The sequence below is a fragment of the Stigmatopora argus genome, chromosome 14 (genome assembly GCF_051989625.1).
Source record: "Stigmatopora argus isolate UIUO_Sarg chromosome 14, RoL_Sarg_1.0, whole genome shotgun sequence".
Classification (NCBI taxonomy): domain Eukaryota; kingdom Metazoa; phylum Chordata; class Actinopteri; order Syngnathiformes; family Syngnathidae; genus Stigmatopora; species Stigmatopora argus.
This window is the reverse complement of record NC_135400.1, coordinates 9,445,160-9,466,688: the sequence shown is the minus strand read 5'-3', so window position 1 is coordinate 9,466,688 and position 21,529 is coordinate 9,445,160. Positions and strand designations below refer to the sequence as shown.

General features: G+C 40.8%; 4 protein-coding genes across 8 annotated transcripts; 1 reads left to right on the top strand and 3 right to left on the bottom strand.

Moving 5' to 3' along the window:
• Nucleotides 1-6,858: 6,858 nt before the first annotated feature.
• On the top strand, nt 6,859-13,458 carry LOC144089018 (polyserase-2-like). The gene is made up of 11 exons (XM_077619822.1): nt 6,859-6,917; nt 6,994-7,076; nt 8,435-8,455; nt 8,996-9,158; nt 10,039-10,301; nt 10,867-11,009; nt 11,263-11,545; nt 11,637-11,811; nt 12,285-12,532; nt 12,616-12,713; nt 12,970-13,458. The coding sequence occupies exons 2-11, from the start codon at nt 7,028-7,030 to the stop codon at nt 13,207-13,209; spliced, it is 1,683 nt and encodes a 560-aa protein (XP_077475948.1). The 5' UTR covers nt 6,859-6,917; nt 6,994-7,027; the 3' UTR covers nt 13,210-13,458.
• Nucleotides 13,459-13,465: 7 nt separating this feature from the next.
• On the bottom strand, nt 13,466-15,403 carry LOC144089029 (uncharacterized). The gene is made up of 5 exons (XM_077619835.1): nt 14,986-15,403; nt 14,840-14,890; nt 14,050-14,160; nt 13,844-13,981; nt 13,466-13,737 (listed from the first exon to the last, which is right to left on the bottom strand). The coding sequence occupies exons 2-5, from the start codon at nt 14,843-14,845 to the stop codon at nt 13,651-13,653; spliced, it is 342 nt and encodes a 113-aa protein (XP_077475961.1). The 5' UTR covers nt 14,846-14,890; nt 14,986-15,403; the 3' UTR covers nt 13,466-13,650.
• Nucleotides 15,404-15,735: 332 nt separating this feature from the next.
• eif1 (eukaryotic translation initiation factor 1) lies at nt 15,736-17,744 on the bottom strand. Of its 2 annotated transcripts, none has more exons than XM_077619833.1 (4): nt 17,547-17,744; nt 16,869-17,035; nt 16,240-16,341; nt 15,736-16,165 (listed from the first exon to the last, which is right to left on the bottom strand). In XM_077619833.1, the coding sequence occupies exons 1-4, from the start codon at nt 17,575-17,577 to the stop codon at nt 16,121-16,123; spliced, it is 345 nt and encodes a 114-aa protein (XP_077475959.1). In that variant the 5' UTR covers nt 17,578-17,744; the 3' UTR covers nt 15,736-16,120. The 2 variants fall into 2 exon arrangements, with proteins under 2 accessions (XP_077475959.1, XP_077475960.1); XM_077619834.1 differs by having other exon boundaries at nt 16,869-17,032.
• A 412-nt stretch (nt 17,745-18,156) lies between these two features.
• srsf2b (serine and arginine rich splicing factor 2b) lies at nt 18,157-21,298 on the bottom strand. 4 transcript variants are annotated; one of them, XR_013304990.1, is made up of 4 exons: nt 20,664-21,298; nt 19,475-19,770; nt 18,567-18,615; nt 18,157-18,310 (listed from the first exon to the last, which is right to left on the bottom strand). XR_013304990.1 is itself a non-coding variant. In XM_077619831.1 (3 exons), exons 1-2 carry the CDS (start codon nt 21,053-21,055, stop codon nt 19,500-19,502), a joined length of 663 nt encoding a protein of 220 aa, XP_077475957.1. In that variant the 5' UTR covers nt 21,056-21,297; the 3' UTR covers nt 18,157-18,615; nt 19,475-19,499. The 4 variants fall into 4 exon arrangements, 2 of the variants coding, with proteins under 2 accessions (XP_077475957.1, XP_077475956.1); XR_013304988.1 differs by having other exon boundaries at nt 18,567-18,620; nt 20,664-21,297; XM_077619831.1 differs by having other exon boundaries at nt 18,157-18,615; nt 20,664-21,297.
• Nucleotides 21,299-21,529: the final 231 nt, after the last annotated feature.

Here is a 21,529-nt window from a genome sequence, read left to right as displayed (position 1 = left end):
CTGGTAAATAACTAATTGCTCCTCGTTGTCTGGGAACTGTGAGAACATTTGACACGAGTAAGAGTAGCATTACTTCAAATAATATCTTCAAAGTAGTCATTTTGAAAACGGTCTCAAGTACAAGTACCGTATTTTCACGACTATCAGGCGCACATAAAAGTCTGAAATTTTCTCCAAAATAGACAGGGTGCCTTATAATCCAGTGCGCTTTATATATGGACCAATACTAAAATTGTTATCACGATAAAATAAAATAAATCAGTCGATAGGGTACACCATCCTCTACAGCTCTCACAACTACGGCAAGCACCCCCCAACTCTACTATTTTCCTCATCTTTTAATATTTCTTAATGCATTCCTTTTTACTTTACTTTGTACTTTATACTTTAATGTTTTTACAACTTTCCTTGTTGTGTTAGCCTGGTTACTTTCGGCTACTTCTTTTTTTGAAACCATTCAGCCATGCCTACGCTGTCACACACATGGGACTAGCTGTTACAATACGCAGCGGAAGGAGCAACACGTCGGTCCCGCCGGCGATTCGGAGCTGGACGAAAGTGCCGGGAGAAGAGGCAACGCTTCTGACTAACCATTTCATCGTGGGATAAGATGGAAGAGCTGTCGGCGCTTACCAGCAATGGAGTCGAGGTGCCCTACTCTGCTACTATTGTCTTCAGCTCCAGACTACTGAGGAACTGTGCGGATAAGCTTGGAAGAGTGACTCTGCATATTATCTACCTCGGTCACAGTCTGCAGAAGTTCCCCATCTTGTGGAAGACTTCCTGTGTGTGGTTCCAGTTTTTGTTTCCATTTCCTGTTTCCATTTACTTTGATTTGCCTTGTACTTTTTTGCTTTTGCTTTGTTGTTGTGGGGCCTTTGCGACTGTACTGTCTAACTTATAACTATGCCTTTTCTTGCTACTGTCACAATGAAATTTCCCAAATACGGGATGAATAAAGTTATCCAATCCAATCCAATCCAAAATCAGACTTTTTATTTTATTTTCCAGGGCACTTTTAGCCACAATGAAGAACATTCTTTGATATTCAAACATGTGTCTTTGAGACTTTTTTACATCTTTGTATGATAAGACTTTTTACAAGTGGCTGATATTTATTAAATTCACCATGACTCACCACTGAGAAAATTTAACCTAAATAGTTATTTTGAGCCACGATGAAAAGCGTTCAGGTCAAAATCAGACTCGGGTCTTTGAGACCTGTCTAACGCAGGAACGTGACGATCCAAACCAGTCAGACGCTAACAATGAGGAAGTTGCCATGACATTGTCAATAAGGTTTCGCACTTGTTAAACAATGTCCGGAAATATTTCAAAAAAGCAGATTTTCGTTCAGATTTGTAGAAAATTAAATCATTACGGGTACATTAGTTGAAAACTACTCGTCTTTGATGTTAACAACAAGTGAATTATGTTTGGTTTTCTTTCAACGGACACAAAAACAATTGTCTTAGATTTGTTGAAAGGTTTCGCAACAGCTGACGTATTGCCAAAGCGCTTTGCCTGAACACGCCCATATCATTTTTGTTTCATCGACAAGGAAAACAACAGTTTTTTTTGGGCTTGCCATGTCTGGCAGTTAGTTAACAATAAAAATACATTTCTGTAATTATTGTCATTACCAACTAATTGGTGTTCCAACTGCAAAGTGTAACGTCAACAGAGACATTAAAAATACACTTAATTCATCCTTTTCGCTCCACCTGTTCAGCACGCAATGCTTTAAAAATGCTCGCATTTACTTTCATCTGCAATTAAGAGCTGTTATCGGACATCGGACATCTGACATCGGACATCGGACATAGGCCCTGTCGTCATCATCAACAACAAAAGCCTACTTGTCATCACACCCAGAAACTGCGCATGACGAAATTGGTAGTGCTTCTCCATAAGGTGCGTTTACTTGGCAAAAGACCTAAATAAGTGATCGTTACGGACTCGTAATTTGGCATTCTGCTGTTATGGATACCTCGCACCAGGATTTGAACCCAGGACCCCAGAACTGTCAGGCTGACACGCTAACCCCTCAGCCGCCGGGCCGCTTGCAAACAAATTAAGGACAAAAACAAAAAACATCCAACTTCCTGTTCTGCACTCGTTACTTATTCGCTAATGAGGCAATTCATTCATGTTGTATGACCATTTCAGTTTTGTTATTGAATAGTGGGTGTGCAAGATATTTGAGTGCCTTTATTTGTTAAAGAACAAGTTATGAATGTAATGCTGTTCTACGGCTGGAAAATAACTAATTGCTCTTCGCTGTCTTGCAACTGTGAGACAATTTAACTCGAGTAAGTGTAGCATTACTTCAAATAATATTGTCTGTGATAACTTTGTACTTTATATAACTGTTAATATATCCATAACAGCATTAGACGGCGGAGCCAACTTTCACACGTGTGTAGCTCTTTATTGCAAGACTCAGACCAACTCAAAACATGTCAACCTCCGGGTCACGTTGTATTACACAATGGCCACTAGGTGGCGGTGGTTAAACACACTTGTATAACCTGATGCAACTAACAGTCATAGCATCATACTACATTGTCAAAATATTCATCCTGAAAAAAACGACATTTAGACTACTGACCAATGAGTCAGTCAGATTTGTATTCATTCATTCATTTTATGAACCGCGGGGGGTGCTGGAGCCCATCCTAGCTGACTCCAGGCCAGACCTGGATTTAAACCGAGGATATCAGAGCTGTGGGGCCGACGCGCTAACCACTCAATCACCGGGCCCCCCTTTGTTTATTAAATGCTCAAATACCTGTAAATCTAGTTTTTAGATATATTTATGGATGTTTATTAAAATATTAATAATAATCCAAAAATGTTCAATAGGAAAACACAGTAACTATGATTTATGTGTTTTTAATCCCAAATCAGATTTATTTTAAACAATTGTATTTTTTTCTCAGCATAACATCATCGATATAAACTATTATTATCATACTGCTCTATAATCTATTTCATGACCATGTTGTTAGGTGAAAACAAACACACAAAAATCATCGAATTCCGACTAAAAAAACACTACACATATGAAACATCATTCGTTTAAAGAGCATGAATGCCCCCCGGTGGACAGAAGCTGTTATGAAATTCATACGATCATATTTCATAGAAATTCATAAGGCATCTGTCTGCTTGTTGTGGTCATGTGACTGTTTGATTACGTCTGATTGGATCAATTTAGTGTGATGAATATGACGACATCTCCTTTATGAAACTGGTTGAGACAAAAGCGGTAATTGACGGCAAATATTAAGCCAAATTATTAAAGAATTATAAAGAAAAAATATACATAAAGCGTCGTTTGTAAAGCTGCGCTTGGTGAAAATTTTAAATGTTAAAGCTGTAAATCCTAAATCGTAAATTTACATCATAAATGTAAACCGTAAATGTAATTATTCAAATCTAAATATTAAATCTAAATATTAAATCTAAATATGACATCTAAATATTACATCTAAATATTAAATCTAAATATTACATCTAAATATTACATCTAAATATTACATCTAAATATTACATCTAAATATTACATCTAAATATTAAATCTAAATATTAAATCTAAATATTACTTCTAAATATTACATCTAAATATTACATCTAAATATTAAATCTAAATATTAAATCTAAATACTAAATCTAAATACTAAATCTAAATATTACATCTAAATATTAAATCTAAATATTAAATCTAAATATTAAATCTAAATATTAAATCTAAATATTAAACCTAAATTCTGAATATAAACCCTTAATGTATATATAAATATATATGTATATAAATCTTAACTGTTCCAAATAAATATTTTGCTAATATGACCAGAGACACATATAACCGAAAGTAAGAAAATAAAAGCCGGAAAAAGCACAGTTGAGTAAGTTTTATTATCAAACAAATGAACCTCTCCTGCCCACCTCCTTAAAGCTATTTGTCAATTGGGAAGTTTTGCCTTTTCTACTAAATAATCCAAGCATATATCTCTTCAAGTATAAACGTATATACGTATAGTACCACTAAAGTCGCTGCCAGTGTGTTTGCGGATGCTGTCCACTAGAGGGAAACAACGACTCCTAGTTCCAATAAATGATTGGCAAACCGTTTGATTGACGTCAAACGCACCCGAGAAATTCAATAAAGATTAAGATCTTGATCGGGATGAAATCTGAGATCTATGACTCAACTTATGTGCAGGTAACAACCAGTATTTCACGTCCTGTTCATTAAAAACTTTCAATAATAGAAGTGTAGTATTACAAGTCGCCATCTCTAAATGAGAAAAAAGTAAAAGTCAATGACAAATTAGACCTTTTTTAATTTTCATTCACTTCACTTTATATATATGTATTTATTTATTCAATCATTTAATTGTTGCACTCCCTCCACACAAAAAAAGGAATATATGTTGTTATTAAAACCCCTTGAGTAATGAAAACACTAATACTACTGTGAAACATGCCCTTATTTTAGCCCCCCAAAATGTAAATAACTTTAACAATTAGAAAGAAGCATTGCAGAAAGATCTTGCTTAACAGGGAATTTTTCCCAGTGATGACAAATGGAAGATGTAAATTCATTGTCATTTAAAAGGTGCATACTTGAGGTTAGAGTGTGTTGCTTCTCTAAACGGAAACAACTGTCAGTCAAAGTATTTCCAGTCATACAACGTATTAAGTATCATTTCTTGCTTGGCGACAATAAATAACTCAAATGCAAGAGAAGAGTTGACGAGAGGAATTGTTCAACATTCATTCATCATCTGAACCGCACGTCCTCTCTCAAAGGCTTTATATAATGATCTATTACATTAGCGCAAGTACGTTCCCGGGTCATTAGTGTGCACTTATTTTTCTAATCATATTTTCAATGTCAAATAGAGCTGTTGAAATGCCAATGAGACCATTATAAAAACAATGGAGAACTATTTAGACAGTGGATTGTTTTGAAACTTTGTGAAGTGTACAAATCCTCTTCTTTTAAGCCTTCTATTGGTTTTATTGTTTTATTTGAAATAACAGAAAGAAAAATCTGTCAAGATTGTTTTGTGTTTTTATGAAATGGATATTTTTCAAAACTATTGCATGCGTCAGCTCTCTTAGAGGTCAAAGGGCATCACAACAAGTTGTGTTTTATTATTAATTGTATTTTTATGAAGCCCGTCAACACGAACCTATGAGATATTATTCTTCAGAGAGTAAATGTTGATGATCTTATTTATGCTATGTCATGTTTTTTTTACCCTGTATTTTATGATTTTGAATGACATTTAATTGGTCCTTCGAGCCGGATCGCAAGGACGTTCGCGACTTCATTCAAGGCCACGAGGAGTTTCAGGTAAAAGGATCTTTCTGATGTGTTGGCTTCTTCAGAATGACAACATCCTGAACTACAGTGAGCCGAAAGTGACCATGTTTTCATTTTTGTGTGTCTGTATGAGGGGTACACGGTCGATTGGTCGCCGGTCTTTTGGTCGCCCGGAAGGTTATTGATAATTACCATTTAAATTGTTGCTAAAATTCCCTAAATACAAACTGGGAATTACTATTTAGTCATACTTAATGCCCTAGTAATTATTAGGCTAAAGAAAAGCTCCAAATTTCCCGGACTTTTATTGTTTTTTGTTGGAGAACTTGTTAAGACCCTGACTGACGTAGCTTCTTAAAGGGACAACGCATGTACATACAAACTCTTATACACACTCATAGTAATAATAATTACTGTAATTATTATTACAGTAAAGTCAGATTGAAGAAACAACAACGTATCACTGTTGTGATTATTTCTCCCTGTGTTTTTAAGATTAAATGCAGGGTGTAACATTGGCTTTTATTGATGCATAGACCGTGTTGTTTTACCCTGTTTTGTCGCCGGTCTTTTGGTCGTCGGTCTTTTGGTCGCCGGTCTTTTGGTCGCCCTTTGTCGCTGTCCGGGCGACCAAAAGACCGCGACCAAAAGACCGGCGACCAAAAGACCGGCGACCAATCGACCGCACACAGTATGAGGAGGGGTAAGTGCTTAACACACCATAGAACATAGAAAGCTACCAACCCTGAGTGTTGAGAGGTCCTCATACAGTGGCAGCTCTGCTATTGCGCACTAATTTAACCATGATGTCACCAGTCAGACATTTGTCTTTTTATGGCTAATTTATTATCTCAACAGCACATCACCTTAAAACGATGACGGACATTAAATCCTGGTTGTCTTCTTCGCAAAAAAAAAGATGAATCGGTGAGGAATGTTTCCGGAGAACAATTACGAATACAAATGATGAGGTCCACGTCTCACTCTCACTTAGGATTTGCTTTTATTTAATATTTCCAAATGTGAATTAACCCCATCCAAAATAATCATACAGTGGTGTGTGCACTCTTTGTTAATAAAAACACAGCATTACATTTTTTTTCTGTCTCTCTTTTCATATTTAATTCTATATGCCTAAATGTATTATATTTGATACATACATTTTGATAAATGACAAACGATTCGTAATCTTTTTGTGCTGCGTGAACATAAAAGGCTCAGCATTGATGGAATTTTAATTTGCTGTCAATGACATAGTTTGTGCTTTGGGTTTTAAAGGATTAAGGCAAAGGTTGCATCAGTCTTTTGTAAATGTTGTACGTATCTGCAAATGTTGAAAAACCAAATACGTGAAAGGAAAAAATAACAATGCCTTGAGGCGACGTGAAGAGGAAGAAGGAGTTTGGGTGAAATTTTTTTTCCTGGTACTGCCTTCCAAGTAAGGTAAACACAGGGTTTAGAGATTAGCATCAAGTCATCGAGGAAAAATGTCGCCAATCAACTTCTGGAGTGTGATAAAAAAAAAACCTGCTCGTTATCAAGCGAGTTATCTTGTGAAAATATCCCCTTTTGTGCTCAGGTGAGTTTTTAAAAAAGGGGGCGTTCTTGGTGTGGGGGTGTGTCCGATGTGTTGGTACTTATTGGTGATGGCAAAGGTCAAGGTCATCCTTGAACTATCAGGTGACAGACATGGTGAAGTGGATGAGCGCGACGCTGCCGCTGCTGCTGTTAATCGCAGGTTGGATTTTTTTTATTGCACTTCTTTTTTAGACGGAAAGGGTTCCGAGAAAAAATATGCGCTTTGACCAAGTAAATTATGTTGCAGTAGTTGCTTCAAATTCAAATGGCTGTTTTGCTGTTCAAAATGTGTGCTTAAGATTTTTAATGTCTTCTGTTATGATAGTTGTTTTTGCCTAATTTTGTCTTGTGTCACCACAGGCTTTTTTATTATAGGAATCTATTGAAAAATATTCACTTTCTGTCAAAATTAATTGCTTTTTCGGGTATCTTTTATGATAGAGTGGACGCTCAATTTTGTGTTGATTGGTCAAACTGTCATCAAAATCAGACTTTTTATTTTTATTTTCCAGGGCACTACTACCGAATAGTCACTTTAAGCCACAATGAAGAACATTCTTTGATATTCAAACTTGTGTCTTTGAGACTTTTTTACATCTTTGTATGATAAGACTTTTTACAAGTAGCTGATATTTATCAAATTCACTGTACTCGGACGTTTGGTCGCCCGGAAGGTTATTGATAATTACCATTTAAAATTGTTGCTCAAATTCCCTAAATACAAACTGTGAATTATTATTTAGTCATACTTAATGCCCTATTAATTATTAGGCTAAAGAAAAGCTCCAAATTTCCCGTACTTGTATTGTGTTTTGTTGGAGAACTTGTTAAGACCCTGACTGACGTAGCTTCTTAAAGGGACAACGCATGTACATATAAACTCTTATACACTCACGTCGGCTCAGTGAAACTGCTCAGGGCCATTGTTGGCTTTGATTGATGCGTAGACCGTGTTGTTTTACCTTGTTTTGTCGCCGGACGTTTGGTCGCCGGACGTTTGGTCGCCGGTTGTTTGGGTCGGGGCGACCAAACGTCCGCGACCAAACGTCCGGCGACCAAACGTCCGGTCACGCAAATTCACCATGACTCACGACTGAGAAAAATTAACCTAAATAGTTCTTTTGAGCCAAAATGAAGAGCGTTCATAATCGGACTCGGGCCTTTGAGACCTGTCAAACGCAGGAACGTGACAATCCAAACCGGTCAAACGCTAACAATGAGGAAGTCGCTATGACATAGGATGTCAACCGGACAAACCACAATTTTTACCACATTTTTCCGTGCCCTGCGATTTCTTATCTCTATTCTTATGTTCGTCACGGCTTCCAATGCTTGTTTTTTGTTTTTGATAGTTTCACTGGCGGTAAAGAGTGTCAAGTCTTAAGTTAAAAGGGAGTGGGTGTTTAGATTAGTTGGCACTGAAACTGGATTCTTAATAAGCATGAATTGCTTCTGGAATGTGGACACAATGAAAGGATCAATTACATTATTCTCTTTGTCTTTTTTTTTCATCACTAGAGTGTGGAGCGCAACTTGATGGTGAGTGGCCACTTTTCAAGTGTTCAAAAATATTTTTACAATAAACTGTTTTATCTGTTTTTCATCTCAACACAAAAATCAAATCACCAACTAAATCGATTATTATTCAGGTATTTTCTTCAATTAATCATTGTTGATCTAATAATTGTCCAAATTACTTGTAAATACTCCTTTGAAACAAATTGAAGAGGACCAAGGAACTATGATTTTTGGAGGGTTTAAAATTGTATTCATTTCTTTAAAAACATATTAAATAAAAAGAAAATTGGGAAAAAAGCAATGCTTTGTTTTTACATTTAAAAAAGGGGGGCCTATAAAAATGCAGTCATTTCAGTATTCTTGTAATCACAAATCAGCTCACTTCGGGCGAAGGTGACCCTAGACTGGTCGCCAGTCACCCACCCCATTAAGACAAACGACCATTCGCACTCACAATCACACTGCCATGAGCGGCAGTTAACTCACCCGAATGTTTTTTTTTAAATCACGTGATTAATGACCGGTAAAAAGAAGGGCCTAACCCTCGCCTCTTGTTCTCAGTATGTGGCCAGCCACCTCTCAACAGTCGCATCGTGGGAGGACAGGACGCCAATGATGGCGATTGGCCCTGGCAGGTCAGCCTGCACAGGAACGGCAATCACTTTTGCGGGGCCTCGCTCATCAACAATCAATGGCTGCTGACGGCTGCCCACTGCTTGGACGGGTCAGAAACACTCAATCACGGTCTCATTTTAACACTGAAGTTGCATAGTTCAATTTACTGTATGATATGACGTGGCAACTTATTATTATTACTACGAAAAAGGTTCATTTATTGGCTAGAAAAGCGCAATTCATTCTTCAAAGGATGATCCCTGCATGGAATTATGGAAATATTAACCTTTTATGGGGAACTCATAAATCCTCCTCAAGCATCTTAGATCAATTGGACATCTATGGCTGTCAATGGAACTGGACATCACATATTGGGTCAATTAGGCCCCATTTGTATCGCCAAATCACAATATACGTAGTGACCTACATGACATATATTTGGAGAGCTGGTCTTATTTAGTCATGTTATTATTATTTTTATTTTTTAAATAGCCACATGGCTTATAAAGTTACAAATAAAAACCTCCTAACCAGAATACATTTTTTATTTGTATTAAACATTTAAGGAATAACTATGACTAAATTCAGTCATAATACACAATAGATCTGAGATATTTTAAATGAAATGACAATAGTCGTTCGTCATAAATTTTACAATTAAAATAAGTTCATCATGCCGTTTGAAAATGTATTAAATGTAATAATAATATACTAGAAATTATAATAATAATAATGATGATGATGATGAAGAAGATGATGATGATGATGATGATGATGATGATGATGATGATGATGATGATGATGATGATGATGATGATGATGATGATGATGATGATGATGATGATGATGATGATGATGATGATGATGATGATGAAGTTATTAGTTAAAAGTAAATATTCCATTTCAAATGCAAACCATGCCAATAGTAGCTATGCTAATCAAAGTCAGAGAACCCCAAACCCTAATACGAACCATCATTTTATGTGCAGCATTACCCCCCAATTGGCCTATATGGGTCGTTTAAGGCAGTCAGGTTCCAACCCTAACGAGGTCAGCCGAACCATCGACAGGACCGTCATGCATCCCAACTACAACCCGAGAAGCTTTGACAACGACGTGGGGCTGGTGCGTCTTTCGTCGCCCGTCACCTTCAGCAACTTCATCCGGCCCGTGTGCTTGGCCGATACCCCGAGCACCTTCTTCGACGGAATCGACAGCTGGGTGACCGGATGGGGCCGCATCGCAGAGGGAGGTGGGTCCACATCAAAAATGGCGTCCATATTATCAGCTTAGTTGAAAAATATTATCAGCTTATTTGAAAAACGTATATGGCTCTTTTGAATGAATCTTGAATGACACTCATTCATTAGCAACAGCATAACAATGTTGTTAAAATAATTTTTGCAGTTAAAAAGTGTTAAAATTGCCCCCCAAAAATACATATTTTCTTGTATTTTTACTTTTAAATTCAGAGTATGGCTCTCAAGGAAACACATTTGAAATGAGGAATTATGGCTCTCTTTGTCAAGAAGGTTTCACACTCGTTAAACAATGTCCGTAAATATTTCCAAAAAGCAGATTTTTGTTCTGATTTGTAGAAAATTAAATCATTGCTGGTACATTAGTGGAAAACTACTCGTCTTTGATGTTAACAAGTGAATTATGTTTGGTTTTCTTTCAACGGACACAAAAACAATGGTCTTAGATTTGTTGAAAGGTTGGCAACAGCTGACGTATTGCCAAAGCGCTTTGCTTTCATAAGAAAAACAGGTTTGTGGTCATCGATGTGTGTCATTGTTTTGTTTCTGTGTATTCAGCTCCCCTGGCACAGAATTTGATGGAGGTCGAGGTTCCCGTGATAGGAAACCGTCAATGCAACTGCGACTACAACCCCACTTACCAAATCACAGACAACATGATTTGTGCCGGGCTGAGAGAGGGAGGAAGAGACTCCTGCCAGGTGAACATTTTCTTGACCAACTCGCATACCTGTCAACCTCTGCCGATAACTGCCCTTATAAATGATTATTGATTCCCCTTACAAACCCCAAAAAAACTTACAAACACCGTACGAGTGGTACGGTGTTTGTAAGGTTTTTGGGGGGTTTGTAAGGGGAATCAATAATCATTTATAAGGGCAGTTATCGGCAGAGGTTGACAGGTATGAACTCACCAAACCCAGGCGCTAGCAACCAACCGGTGCTTTTCCGCAGGGTGATTCCGGCGGTCCCATGATGAGCAAAGAAGGGTCCAGGTGGGTCCAGAGCGGCGTGATAAGCTTCGGAATAGGTTGCGCCCGGCCAGAGCTTCCGGGAGTTTACGCACGGGTGTCCCGGTACCGGGTGTGGATCAGCGACCAATTGGGAAACACCAACTTGCCGGGTTTCGTCACCTTCACGTCCCCGGGCACCGACCCTGACCTGGGATCCGTAACGTGTAGAAATCAAGCGGAAACCGCCGCAACCGTGCGTCCCACCGTTAACAACCCACAAGAGCGTAAGGCGCCGTTCGTTACGCGCTCGGTTGTTTTTTTAACCAGATTGTTCATGTTGTTGAGAAAAGTTGTCGGGATGCTGGTCTTCCACAGAGGTGACGTGCGGGCAAGCCCCCTTGAACACGCGCCTACTGGGCTCCGGGGCAATGTCGGCCCAAGCGGGTACGTGGCCCTGGGTGGCCAGTTTGCACTTCAACGGAAGTCACCGATGCGAAGGCACGCTGGTGGATAATGACGTCGTCCTGACCAACGCGGAGTGTGTAAGCGGGTAAGTCTCAGTCAGTGGAAATATTCCGCTAGTGGTTGATTTACAGCAGCCGAAAATCACGCAGTGCTGAAAACATGTGAATTCTGGCTTAGATCCCATCTGTTGACCAAATCACTAATCCCAAGAACTTTTGAAAAAGTCGCAGTACCCAAAGGAAGAAAAAAAATAAACTGATGGCTCCCCTGCAACTACATGTGTCAAGAGATCTTTTTAGCCACAACATACTTAGCGAACCACCCAGAAACGGCTAAAGACAAGCTAAAGTGGGTGTGGTTTGGTCAGGGGATAATACACTATAATACTAATGAAACGTGATGAGAAGAGCTACAATGCAGTGTTCCAGTGCCTCCACCTTTTCAGTTCCCCAAACTGCAGATTTGGTTAATCTCTCTTGAACCCCAAAGTCCAAACATTTTCCCTACCATAGACACTGATTGAGACACATTCTAAGATCAAGCCTCTCCCCCTCGCAGGTCCGGCAATCTGTCCGATTGGACCGTCTACTTGGGTCGCCTGAGGCAGAATGGCTCCAACAACCAAGAAGTCCAAGTCAGCGTGAGCAGGATCGTCACCAGCAGTCAGTCCGGTCAAAATGTGGCACTTGTGATGCTGGCTTCGATGGTCCAGCTGTCTAACTTCATCCAGCCTATCTGCATTGGGCGTGACGATAACATGGCCAATTGGTCTTCCTGCTGGGTCGCAGGATGGACCGACGGAGAAGGTACAAGCCTGACTTGGGAATCTAACGAAATGAGCGTATTAGTCGCCTCGCGTTGCATTAACCCAATCCAATTCCTTATTCAGGGGAGCAGATCTTGCGGGAGGTCCAGACACAGCTGGTGAACTGCACCAACATTTTGTCTGACAACAGTATTTGTACGGAACGTCTAGAACTAGACCAGGTGACCTGCCTTTTCATTTCATTGATATAACTGCAAGCTCATTTCACCTATAGAATAATGAGTTCTGTAATTATATGTACTGTTCAGCAAATGATAGAATACTTTCTGTCAAATGGGAAAAAAAGTTGGATTGTGTCTTTTTTTATGTTCTTTAGTAGCAGCTAAAACCACTTTGGGGAATTTGCATACCAAGCAAGAATTCCAAATTTTGCGCTACACAAACACTAACCCGGAACTTCTGGTTTTTGTGACTCAGGGGCAAAGTGGCACTCCGTTAATGTGCCAGTTGGACGGCTCCTGGTACCAGGCAGGGGTGCTGTCGGCCGAAACTGCGCGGGAGAATGAACCCACAGTCTTTGCTGATCTCAGCCAGTTCAATGATTTCCTGAGGAACCAGTTGGGGAACTTCTTGTCGCCCGCCAGCTCCGGCTCGGTGCCTCTGCTCTTCACCGGTTGGCTCCTGGCCTCCGCCGCCCTGGCGGCACTTTGCCACTGAACCAAAAGGAACGCGGCGCCATCCCAGTATGCGGTATCTCTCCAGATACCGAGCTAGCATTAAAGTCGTTTGCTGCCGTTGTAAATGAATCGGACGTCAATCGCTCTCAACGACAGCCAAATCAATATCAAATAATGTGAAGGCAAAGGGGGAAAAAAACTTTCATTTAATCAAAACGTTGATTTCTGTACATACCATGATAAAAGTCTCAATTTTAAAGATGTAATGCTTTCTTTGTAAGAAATAAAAAAATATAGTCCAATGAGCATTGTTTGACACCAACAAAACAAACAGCAAAAGAACAAGATGGCACATAGACATTGTGCTCAGTCAACATTCAAGTAATGTGGACTCAGTTATATTTTTTAAATTGGCAACCAAGAAGTTGTGTGATGTGTGGATTCCAACTGTATTCTTACCAAAGTGCTGTGTGTTGAGCGACTACTTGATGCGGATCTCAAAGCAGAGGCAGTTGCACGACTCGCACTCGGGGGGCTGACACATGCACGCGCAGTCCCACTTAGAGCACTGCAAACACAAAGCTAGTTGTCATTCAAATGGATTGGATGTCCATGGTGAAGGGAAATATAGTATGTTAGATAACATGCCAACCAATTATCATACTTAGACCCACCACGGCCGGTAATCCGACGTCCCTTAGACACGAGCGCAGCGTGGGCGGCTTACAGTCGCACGATTGCGCCAGCTGGTAGCAGCGGTCCCACATTGAAAGGTCGGGACAGCACGGACCGCAGTCCCACGAACAGCGCTCCTGCCAAGACAACCGGGTCTGGCAGTTCGCTCGAGTGTTACAAAGACGGCGGGGTCGGCGGGACGCACTTTGAAGCAGAATCGGATCCACACCACCACGGCTAGGAGCAGGATGTAGAGTAAGATGGCCAACATGATGATGGCAGGCAGAGGCATGGCCAAGCCCAAAACAGGAACCACCTGACCACGTTAGGCAGACATGACATGACCATTAAGTATACTTTCATTTCTTGCCGATATAACCCTTTTATTTATTTTTTATCTTGAATACATTGATTTTCCATGCCACTTATCCTCACAAGGGCCACAACTATTCACACACACTCACACTTAGGGGCATTTTAGAGTGGTTAATCGGCCTAGCATGCATGTTTTGGGAATGTGGAAGGAAACTGGAGTACCCGGTGAAAACCCAGGCAAGCCCGGGGAGAACAGGCAAACTCCACACAAGAAGGTCCAAACCAGGGATCAAACCCTCGTTCTCAGAACTGTTAGGGCGACTCACTAACCACTTGTCCACATTGATCTTTAACCTCCCCAAAGTGTTTTGTAATAATTGTTGTTTTTTTAACCAATTTGCCAGATCACTTGGCTTGTTATTTCAACTACTGCAATAGACGTCAATTCCATTTTAACTGCAAAGGGTTTTCCGGATGGTTTGGGCGTGTATTGACGTCAATGGTGGCTAATGTTATCACCTTGCCTAGAAACATTTGTCTCCATCTTTTGACACAATTTTATATCAGATTTTTATAAGATGTTGATCCATTTGTGATTCCTAACAGATTTCCATGTTAATCAAAGCACTTGGGTAAGGTATGATTTGATATTATAGAAATAAAATCATTAGGATTCTTACGCTCATTTTCAGCCAGCAGGGAGGTCACATGACACAGGGTGTCTAGGGTACCTTCAAGAAACGAAATATTAATTTGCCAGGAGAAAATGATGCTCAATCACTATAAATTAATCCTAATGTTTTATGGGGGTCCTCTACTTACGCACCTGGTGTGTGTTTGTCTTTGCTTTTTAATTTTTCAAACGATGTCGTTGGGGGTGGAGAAGAAAAGTCTCGTCTCACGTCCGAATCTTTTCGGCAAAAGTTCAAGAGTCAACATTTGCCTCTCTTGAGACGTTACAACTACAAAAAAACAGCGTCTAGCATTGCACTGTAAAAACTCATTTAGCATAACCAACTTCCTTTTTGACGCCCGCTAGCAAAAGAACACATGGAGTTCGGGCGCCATCTTGGTGCTTAAATGAGGCAGTACAAACAATCAAAAGAGAGTCCGATAAAAGTTATCCAATTGCCGAAAGGATTTGGTTTAACGCTGCACGCGAGTCGACAAGACAAAAACAAAAGCGGGTCCGCCTTGTTTTCTTTCTCTACCAACAATGGCGGTGTCGACGTTACCATGGTGAACGACGGGTCTCGACAAAGCCCAAAAAACGTCACGTTTCGTGAAAAGACTGTTGGATATTTTATAAGCCATTATTATCGTATAGGTCATTTAAAGTAGTCTAAGTCAATTCGAAATAATGTAGTCAACAAAATGCTTAGCTAATTTCATACCAGTAAATATCATATACTTGCCTTCTAAGCAGATGTGACAATGTTGGATTAAATATAGCAATTTTAATTGATGATGGAATGATGTTTCCAACCCAGTGAAATAATTGCAGCCAATCCATTTTGACTTTGGACGGATGGCAGTGAAAAGTAATCACTATCAAAAGGTATTTGGAGACACTGACTGGATCTGGAGACGCATCATTTTATTGAAACAACTTTAAATACAAAACAAAAAAAGTTACATGACCAGTGCCTCCTTGCTGTGGCACAGAAACCTAAAAAGGGAAGAAAAAAATCCAAAATGGGGAAAAAACCCAGGGTAAGAGAAAACCGCGTTGACATGGTCACCATCGGTCGAGGATGTCGTGCGGGGTGAGTCTTCGCCACCGCGGCGAGTCCACCCCTAGGTGGCGGAGGACGGCGGCGGTACACAGTCCCATGTTACAACACCTTAGCTGGTAGCAGCCGTTGGGGTGGACGAGCGAATGGGGGGGCTGAAGGGGGAGCAACGGCAGAACATATAGGAGGGGCCAGGAGAGCGTCCGTGGGGAGAGTCACCGGTAACGTCTAGAAGCCGTGGACTTTGAGCTGCTCCTCCTTGGCTAGGTCAATCTACAAACAAACACGCGTGTCAAAAAAAGAGCGCAAAGACCCGACGCCATTCGATTTAATGGAAAAGGACTCACTTCAATGAGGAACTGGCAGATATGCTTACGCTGATCTCCCTGAAGCTGGATCACTTCACCATACTCTGGGTGCTCAATCACCGTCCCATTGCATGCAAATTTCTGGAAAGGCAAACACACTTAAAACTCATTGAAAGTGCCTTGATGTCCAACTCCCATTTAGTGATATACTACTATGTACTGACTGAATATTATGCAACTGTTGTTTGCCTTAGTAAAAAGGTAGGTTTGCTAATAAAGCACATGCTCCCTCTTGTGGCAAAGAACAACTGGATTTTAAGGCTGAAAACACCCCACGTTTAATTTTTGGGGGCAGAATAACAAGTAATTTTTGGTTGAATATTACAGTAAGACCATTTACAATTGACTGCAGTACACCCCCAGGGCATTTGGACATTAACAACCATTAATAAAAGGTGCCTATAATCATTTATCTCACAAACTGCAAAAATCTTCAAATGCCACGCATATACTTTGACTAAGAGTTGAATAGTTACTTTTAAGTTTGAGACAATCATTGAAGCTTAGTTATACAATTACTGGTAATGCACTTCTGGTTCGGGCATTTAGCATTGAAATTATTTATACTGTTTACGTGTACAATGCAAATCGAGTACAAGTGAGCGGACCTTCTTGAAGGCCTTGACTAGCTTCTTCTTGTCATACTCGGCAGCAATGCCCTGGACAGTCGTGAGCGTCTTCCTGCCGTTCCGCTGTTGAATTCTTATGTGGATGTAGTCTTCTTTCCCAGTTGGGAGGCAGTCATCACCCTTAGTTGCATCAGCAAAGGGATCTTCTAAGACATAATGGAAATGAAAAATAGAGGAGATTAGGTAGAGGAAATAAACAATAAGATCATCATATGTCGCCACTCGAGGCCTGGCTGAAAGGTCAGCATGCAGAGCGTGTACGCATGCGCAAAGAAAACGCTTACTCAAGATTAGACTTTAGCCACGAACACATTTTCGATTTTATGGAACAGCAATAATAAATCACTATGATTTCCAGAACCAAATTAGGATAAACATATATGAAGACTGGAAGGAGATTTTGTCAAGAATGAAAGAGCTAACAAATGATAGCTAAATGGCGGCCGCGTCGTTTATCACTTTAGCTTTCGACCTGCTAAGGTGCTAAAAGGGCCTTTCATGTTTAAGCCCTTGGCCGAACCGCAAATACTTGACACCGTTTCCAAATTAAATCTGCAGCCAACCACAATGAGGTAGGAGAAAAGCAACATTTTTGAATCTCTGCGGCCCAAAAAAAAGCGTCAGTGGGCCTCGCCCTTCCCCCACCTGGTCACTCACCAAAAGTTTGGAGGTTCTGGATAGCGGACATACGAAAAGATTGGATTTCCTTTCGGATAGTAACTTGGTCGGCGGACTGGCTTCGGATCGTGCTAGCGTTCAGGGCTTTGAGAAAAGAGAGAAGACGGTGAGTGCGACGGCCTGGGTTCTTAAGCTGTGCTCCTTCCACAAAATGGAGTCCGAGGTTAGGGAGGGAAGAAAAACAAGTCTTTATAGCCCCGCCCAGCATTACGTCACCATACCTATGACGCAATACCAAAGTTGACGAATCAGAGCAGCGACTGCGCTCGGGAAGTCGGAATTCGCTTCAGCCACAGGCTGACGTCACTCGCATCAAATCATCTTTCTCCAACTAGTAGTTTGTTTAAATTATAGCCTTTAAAAAATTATGTCCATACATTAGTGTGCAAATAATTTCCTCTAATCTCGAATTTTATTTATAGTTTGTGGTTCGTTAACTCGTGGTAGTAGTTGTATTTTGACTGGGATGCCAACCCCCCCAGTCAAAATTGGGACTGGACATCAAGCACAGCCAATGGTAGCAAATGAGTTAATGTGATGTCGCGAGTAAAAAACAAACTTGCCAGGGCTAAGATTTAGTTAAAAAAGACAATGTTGAGAAAGTCTTTAATGAAATTCACATGAAAAATAAGCCAAAACATCAGAGGGTTGTACAACAGGAGCGTCGCGAGCGTAAGAAAACCGCAGAGCCCAGGCCACATCGACACCATAGCGGCTTACCATCACCTGCTACACAACTGCGCCTAGAGCACGTCGAACAAATACAGAAAAAAAAAATCATGATGACAACAGCTGACTACGACATGTCTAGCTTTCCGCGTATGAAATCACACCAATTATTTTTTATTTTTTTTAAACAGGAGCTACCGACGGGAAGAGGACACGCCGTGATAACTGTCACGGCAGTAAACTTCCACCGCTTTCAAATTCAATTAAAAAAGAAGAAAAAAAACTGGATAGGAAGAAGCCCAAAACAATGCAGGAGATAATGAGGACAACCTTCTCCAGGAGCCATCGGCTTCTTGGTCTGGATAAACATCAGCTGTCGCTCACCTGAATAGAAAAAACAAAACAAAGCCAGCATGTTACCACGACTGTTTGATCCAGATGGAATAATCAATAAAGAAATGTTCTAATCAAATTAGTGGAAATGCATAACATGGTCAACGTCCAAATATGACATTTTGCTCCAAGATTTTCATCCGAAAGTCTGGCATGTTTTTGCAACAGTGGTTTAAAATGTCCAAATTATGCATTTTTTTTCCAATGTCGTAGGGAAAATGTTAGTGATTTTGCTAAATATGCATTATTTCACATGAAATGGCTCGTAATCATCATCACAGACTCGCAAATTCTGAATAACTGATTAAATTGGTGATTTTCCATTTTAGTGTAAAAAACAACTACAATTACAGTTTGTTTTCTTTATCCACCATTAATTAGAGTGCTTTGAACTGGTACCTGTTTACTACTTTTTCTTAGGCAACCCTTCCTTTATTTATTTCAGTGAAATAACTTTTTTTACTCCTTTATTTTCTTTTCAAGCACCCCTTTTTCAAATTATACTACAGTTTATACAACTTTAATTTTATTCAAGCATCTCCCTTAATACTCTTCTTGCAATTAACTCGACAACTTAACTACTTTGACTTCAATCGAACGTTTAAAAAAAGTTTGCTTCACTTATAGCACTTTATTTAAGACTTCGGCCCAACATATTTTTTTCCCCCTAAAATGTGTTTACGCATTTATTTATTTTGTTCTTTACAACTTATTTTTCTTCAGTCAAGCACCTGAACTTGACTAAGTTGGGTCACTGTGGTGTTCTGATACTGCCGCAATGGAGTACAAGCCAATTGTAAAATTGCCCTTAATAATTAAAACATAAATAAATAAGAAAGTCAAACCTTGCCTTATGGCCAGCCGGCCAACTTATGGGGACTCTCCTCCATTCTGCGCAGGCGACTTGGGCGGGCTTTTAGATCTGGACGCGGATCCGGTGGCTCTTTTAGGAGGGGAGGCGGAGCGGCTGGCGGACCTGGAGCGGGATCGCGAGCGGGACTTGTTGCTGGTCTTCTTGTTCCTGGGCGAGCGGGACTTGGATCGGGAGTAGGACCTAGAACGTGAGCGGCTGTAACGGGAGCGGCTCCGGGAGCGAGAGCGGGACCTGCTGCGGGACCTGCTGCGTCTTCGGGGGCGGGGGCTGAGGGAACACCAGTCACAAGCGATTATTTACACATGCTAACTTACTGTTACAATCCTATACAATCAATAGTAGATGAAAATCAAAAACAAATCAGTCTATAACTCATTAGCTGACAGGCATCCAATTTGCTTGAAGTGGAAGGGTTGGGAGCAAACCCAGGTCAAATGGATAGGATTCTATCAATGTCCAAAATTAGAGTTGTAATCCTATTTTGATCAAAGGTTCTTCAGTTAGCCCTTTCATGCACACATCATGCTTTAAAAAAAAACCTTACGGGGCACTTCATTGGGTGCCATTGACGGCGCTAGACGTTCAATCCATTGTAGTTGTGTCATCTTGCGCTAGTTAGTTAGCTGTGATAGACTACGGCACCCCTGCAAACTTTGTGGGAATAAGCCAATTTTTTAAAAATAACAGTAATTTATATTACATATGCAATATGGATCCAAACTGCAACTTTGCTTTGTTAAACAACAATCCCATCACATTTATTTAAAAAAAAAAACCGAGACCGATCAGTGTCAGATTACTTTTTTTTAAATGTCTGAAATGCTTCTGCAAAAAAATCGTCAAAAACTTCAAAATTGCTTTGCATTTTTATGGCCTTCAGTGAAATTGAACTGATTATGTTTAATATGTATGTAATAATAGGCTGAAGGCCGTTGAATCACATTCGTTAATAACGTCTAAAAACTACATTGGAGGTTCCTGCATAAAATGTAGTCCATCTATTTCATTCAAGGGGGATTAAATAATGAAGACTAGTTTTATTTGATAACTTCTACGGAATGTTGGCGACTTTGAAAAAACTTGCTATTGTATGTTGATACGTGCTTCCCTTGGAGTCGACGTACATCGGTCCCCATAGCTTTGTTCCGTTTATTTCTCACCTTCTGCTTCGTCGACTGGAGCCTCCGTATCTCCGGGGCGCCCCTCCGCCACCGCCGCCGCCACCGCCACTGCTCCCTCGTCGCCCGCCACCGTAATGCGAATCCGGAGGTCGGCCGTAGCGGGCCATCTGCACACGCAGCTCGCGGCCGTCCAGAAGCGCGCCGTCCATGGCGTCCATTGCGTCTTCGGCGTCCCGCTTGTCGTGGAAGCGGACAAAGGCGAAGCCGCGGCTGTCCTTGGAGTAGCGGTCTCGCGGGATGTACACGTCCCCGACTCGGCCGTACTTCTCGAAAACGTGCCGCAGGGTCTCCGGTGTGGTTCGGTACGTCAGGTTGTCCACTTTGAGGGAAGTCATGCCGTCGACGTCGGGCGGAGGCCTTCCGTAACTCATGGTGCTGCCGGCCGAAGAGTGCTCGCCTTCCCGAGAAAAAACTCGAAACTCTTGACGTCGACGGGCTCGCTCGTCACCTTCTCACTCGGCGTCGGAGCTTGAAAAATGGGTTCCTGGACGATTCTTTTGAAACGCGATGCTCTCAGGCCAACTCTTTTTTTCCCCTCTTGATTTGCTTCGATACAAAATGGCTCGCTGCCGCCCTCGAGAGCCTTTCTTCTTCTCATTTACCTTCTTTTTCCGGTTGTGCGTGCTAATCACGTATGTGCAGCACTACTGCCATTTGGTGTTCCGGAGTGGCATAGCTGGGGTGTCCAATCTTTTCCCCCGTTACCCGTTCTCAGAAAAATCAGACTTAGCTGTGTATTATTGATGACAGCGGTGAACAAGTTGAGGGCTACAAACAACAAAATAATCCAGAAGTATGAAGATATATATATATATATATATATATATATATATATATATACACAC

What these genes read in the sequence shown, in the direction of transcription:
- LOC144089018 (XM_077619822.1), top strand. Translation starts at nt 7,028, where the DNA reads ATGGTGAAGTGGATGAGCGCGACGCTGCCGCTGCTGCTGTTAATCGCA. An exon ending in GCTGCTGCTGTTAATCGCAG is followed by an intron (nt 7,077 to 8,434) that starts GTTGGATTTTTT and finishes TTTCATCACTAG; the next exon opens with AGTGTGGAGCGCAACTTGAT. An exon ending in AGGATGGACCGACGGAGAAG is followed by an intron (nt 12,533 to 12,615) that starts GTACAAGCCTGA and finishes TTCCTTATTCAG; the next exon opens with GGGAGCAGATCTTGCGGGAG.
- LOC144089029 (XM_077619835.1), bottom strand. An exon ending in GGATCCGATTCTGCTTCAAA is followed by an intron (nt 13,982 to 14,049) that starts GTGCGTCCCGCC and finishes TTGTCTTGGCAG; the next exon opens with GAGCGCTGTTCGTGGGACTG. An exon ending in ACGTCGGATTACCGGCCGTG is followed by an intron (nt 13,738 to 13,843) that starts GTGGGTCTAAGT and finishes TTGTGTTTGCAG; the next exon opens with TGCTCTAAGTGGGACTGCGC.
- eif1 (XM_077619833.1), bottom strand. Translation starts at nt 17,577, where the DNA reads ATGTCCGCTATCCAGAACCTCCAAACTTTTG. An exon ending in CCAGAACCTCCAAACTTTTG is followed by an intron (nt 17,036 to 17,546) that starts GTGAGTGACCAG and finishes ATTATGTCTTAG; the next exon opens with AAGATCCCTTTGCTGATGCA. An exon ending in TCTGCCAGTTCCTCATTGAA is followed by an intron (nt 16,166 to 16,239) that starts GTGAGTCCTTTT and finishes GTTTGTTTGTAG; the next exon opens with ATTGACCTAGCCAAGGAGGA.
- srsf2b (XM_077619831.1), bottom strand. Translation starts at nt 21,055, where the DNA reads ATGAGTTACGGAAGGCCTCCGCCCGACGTCGACGGCATGACTTCCCTC. An exon ending in TCCAGTCGACGAAGCAGAAG is followed by an intron (nt 19,771 to 20,663) that starts GTGAGAAATAAA and finishes GTGTTCCCTCAG; the next exon opens with CCCCCGCCCCCGAAGACGCA.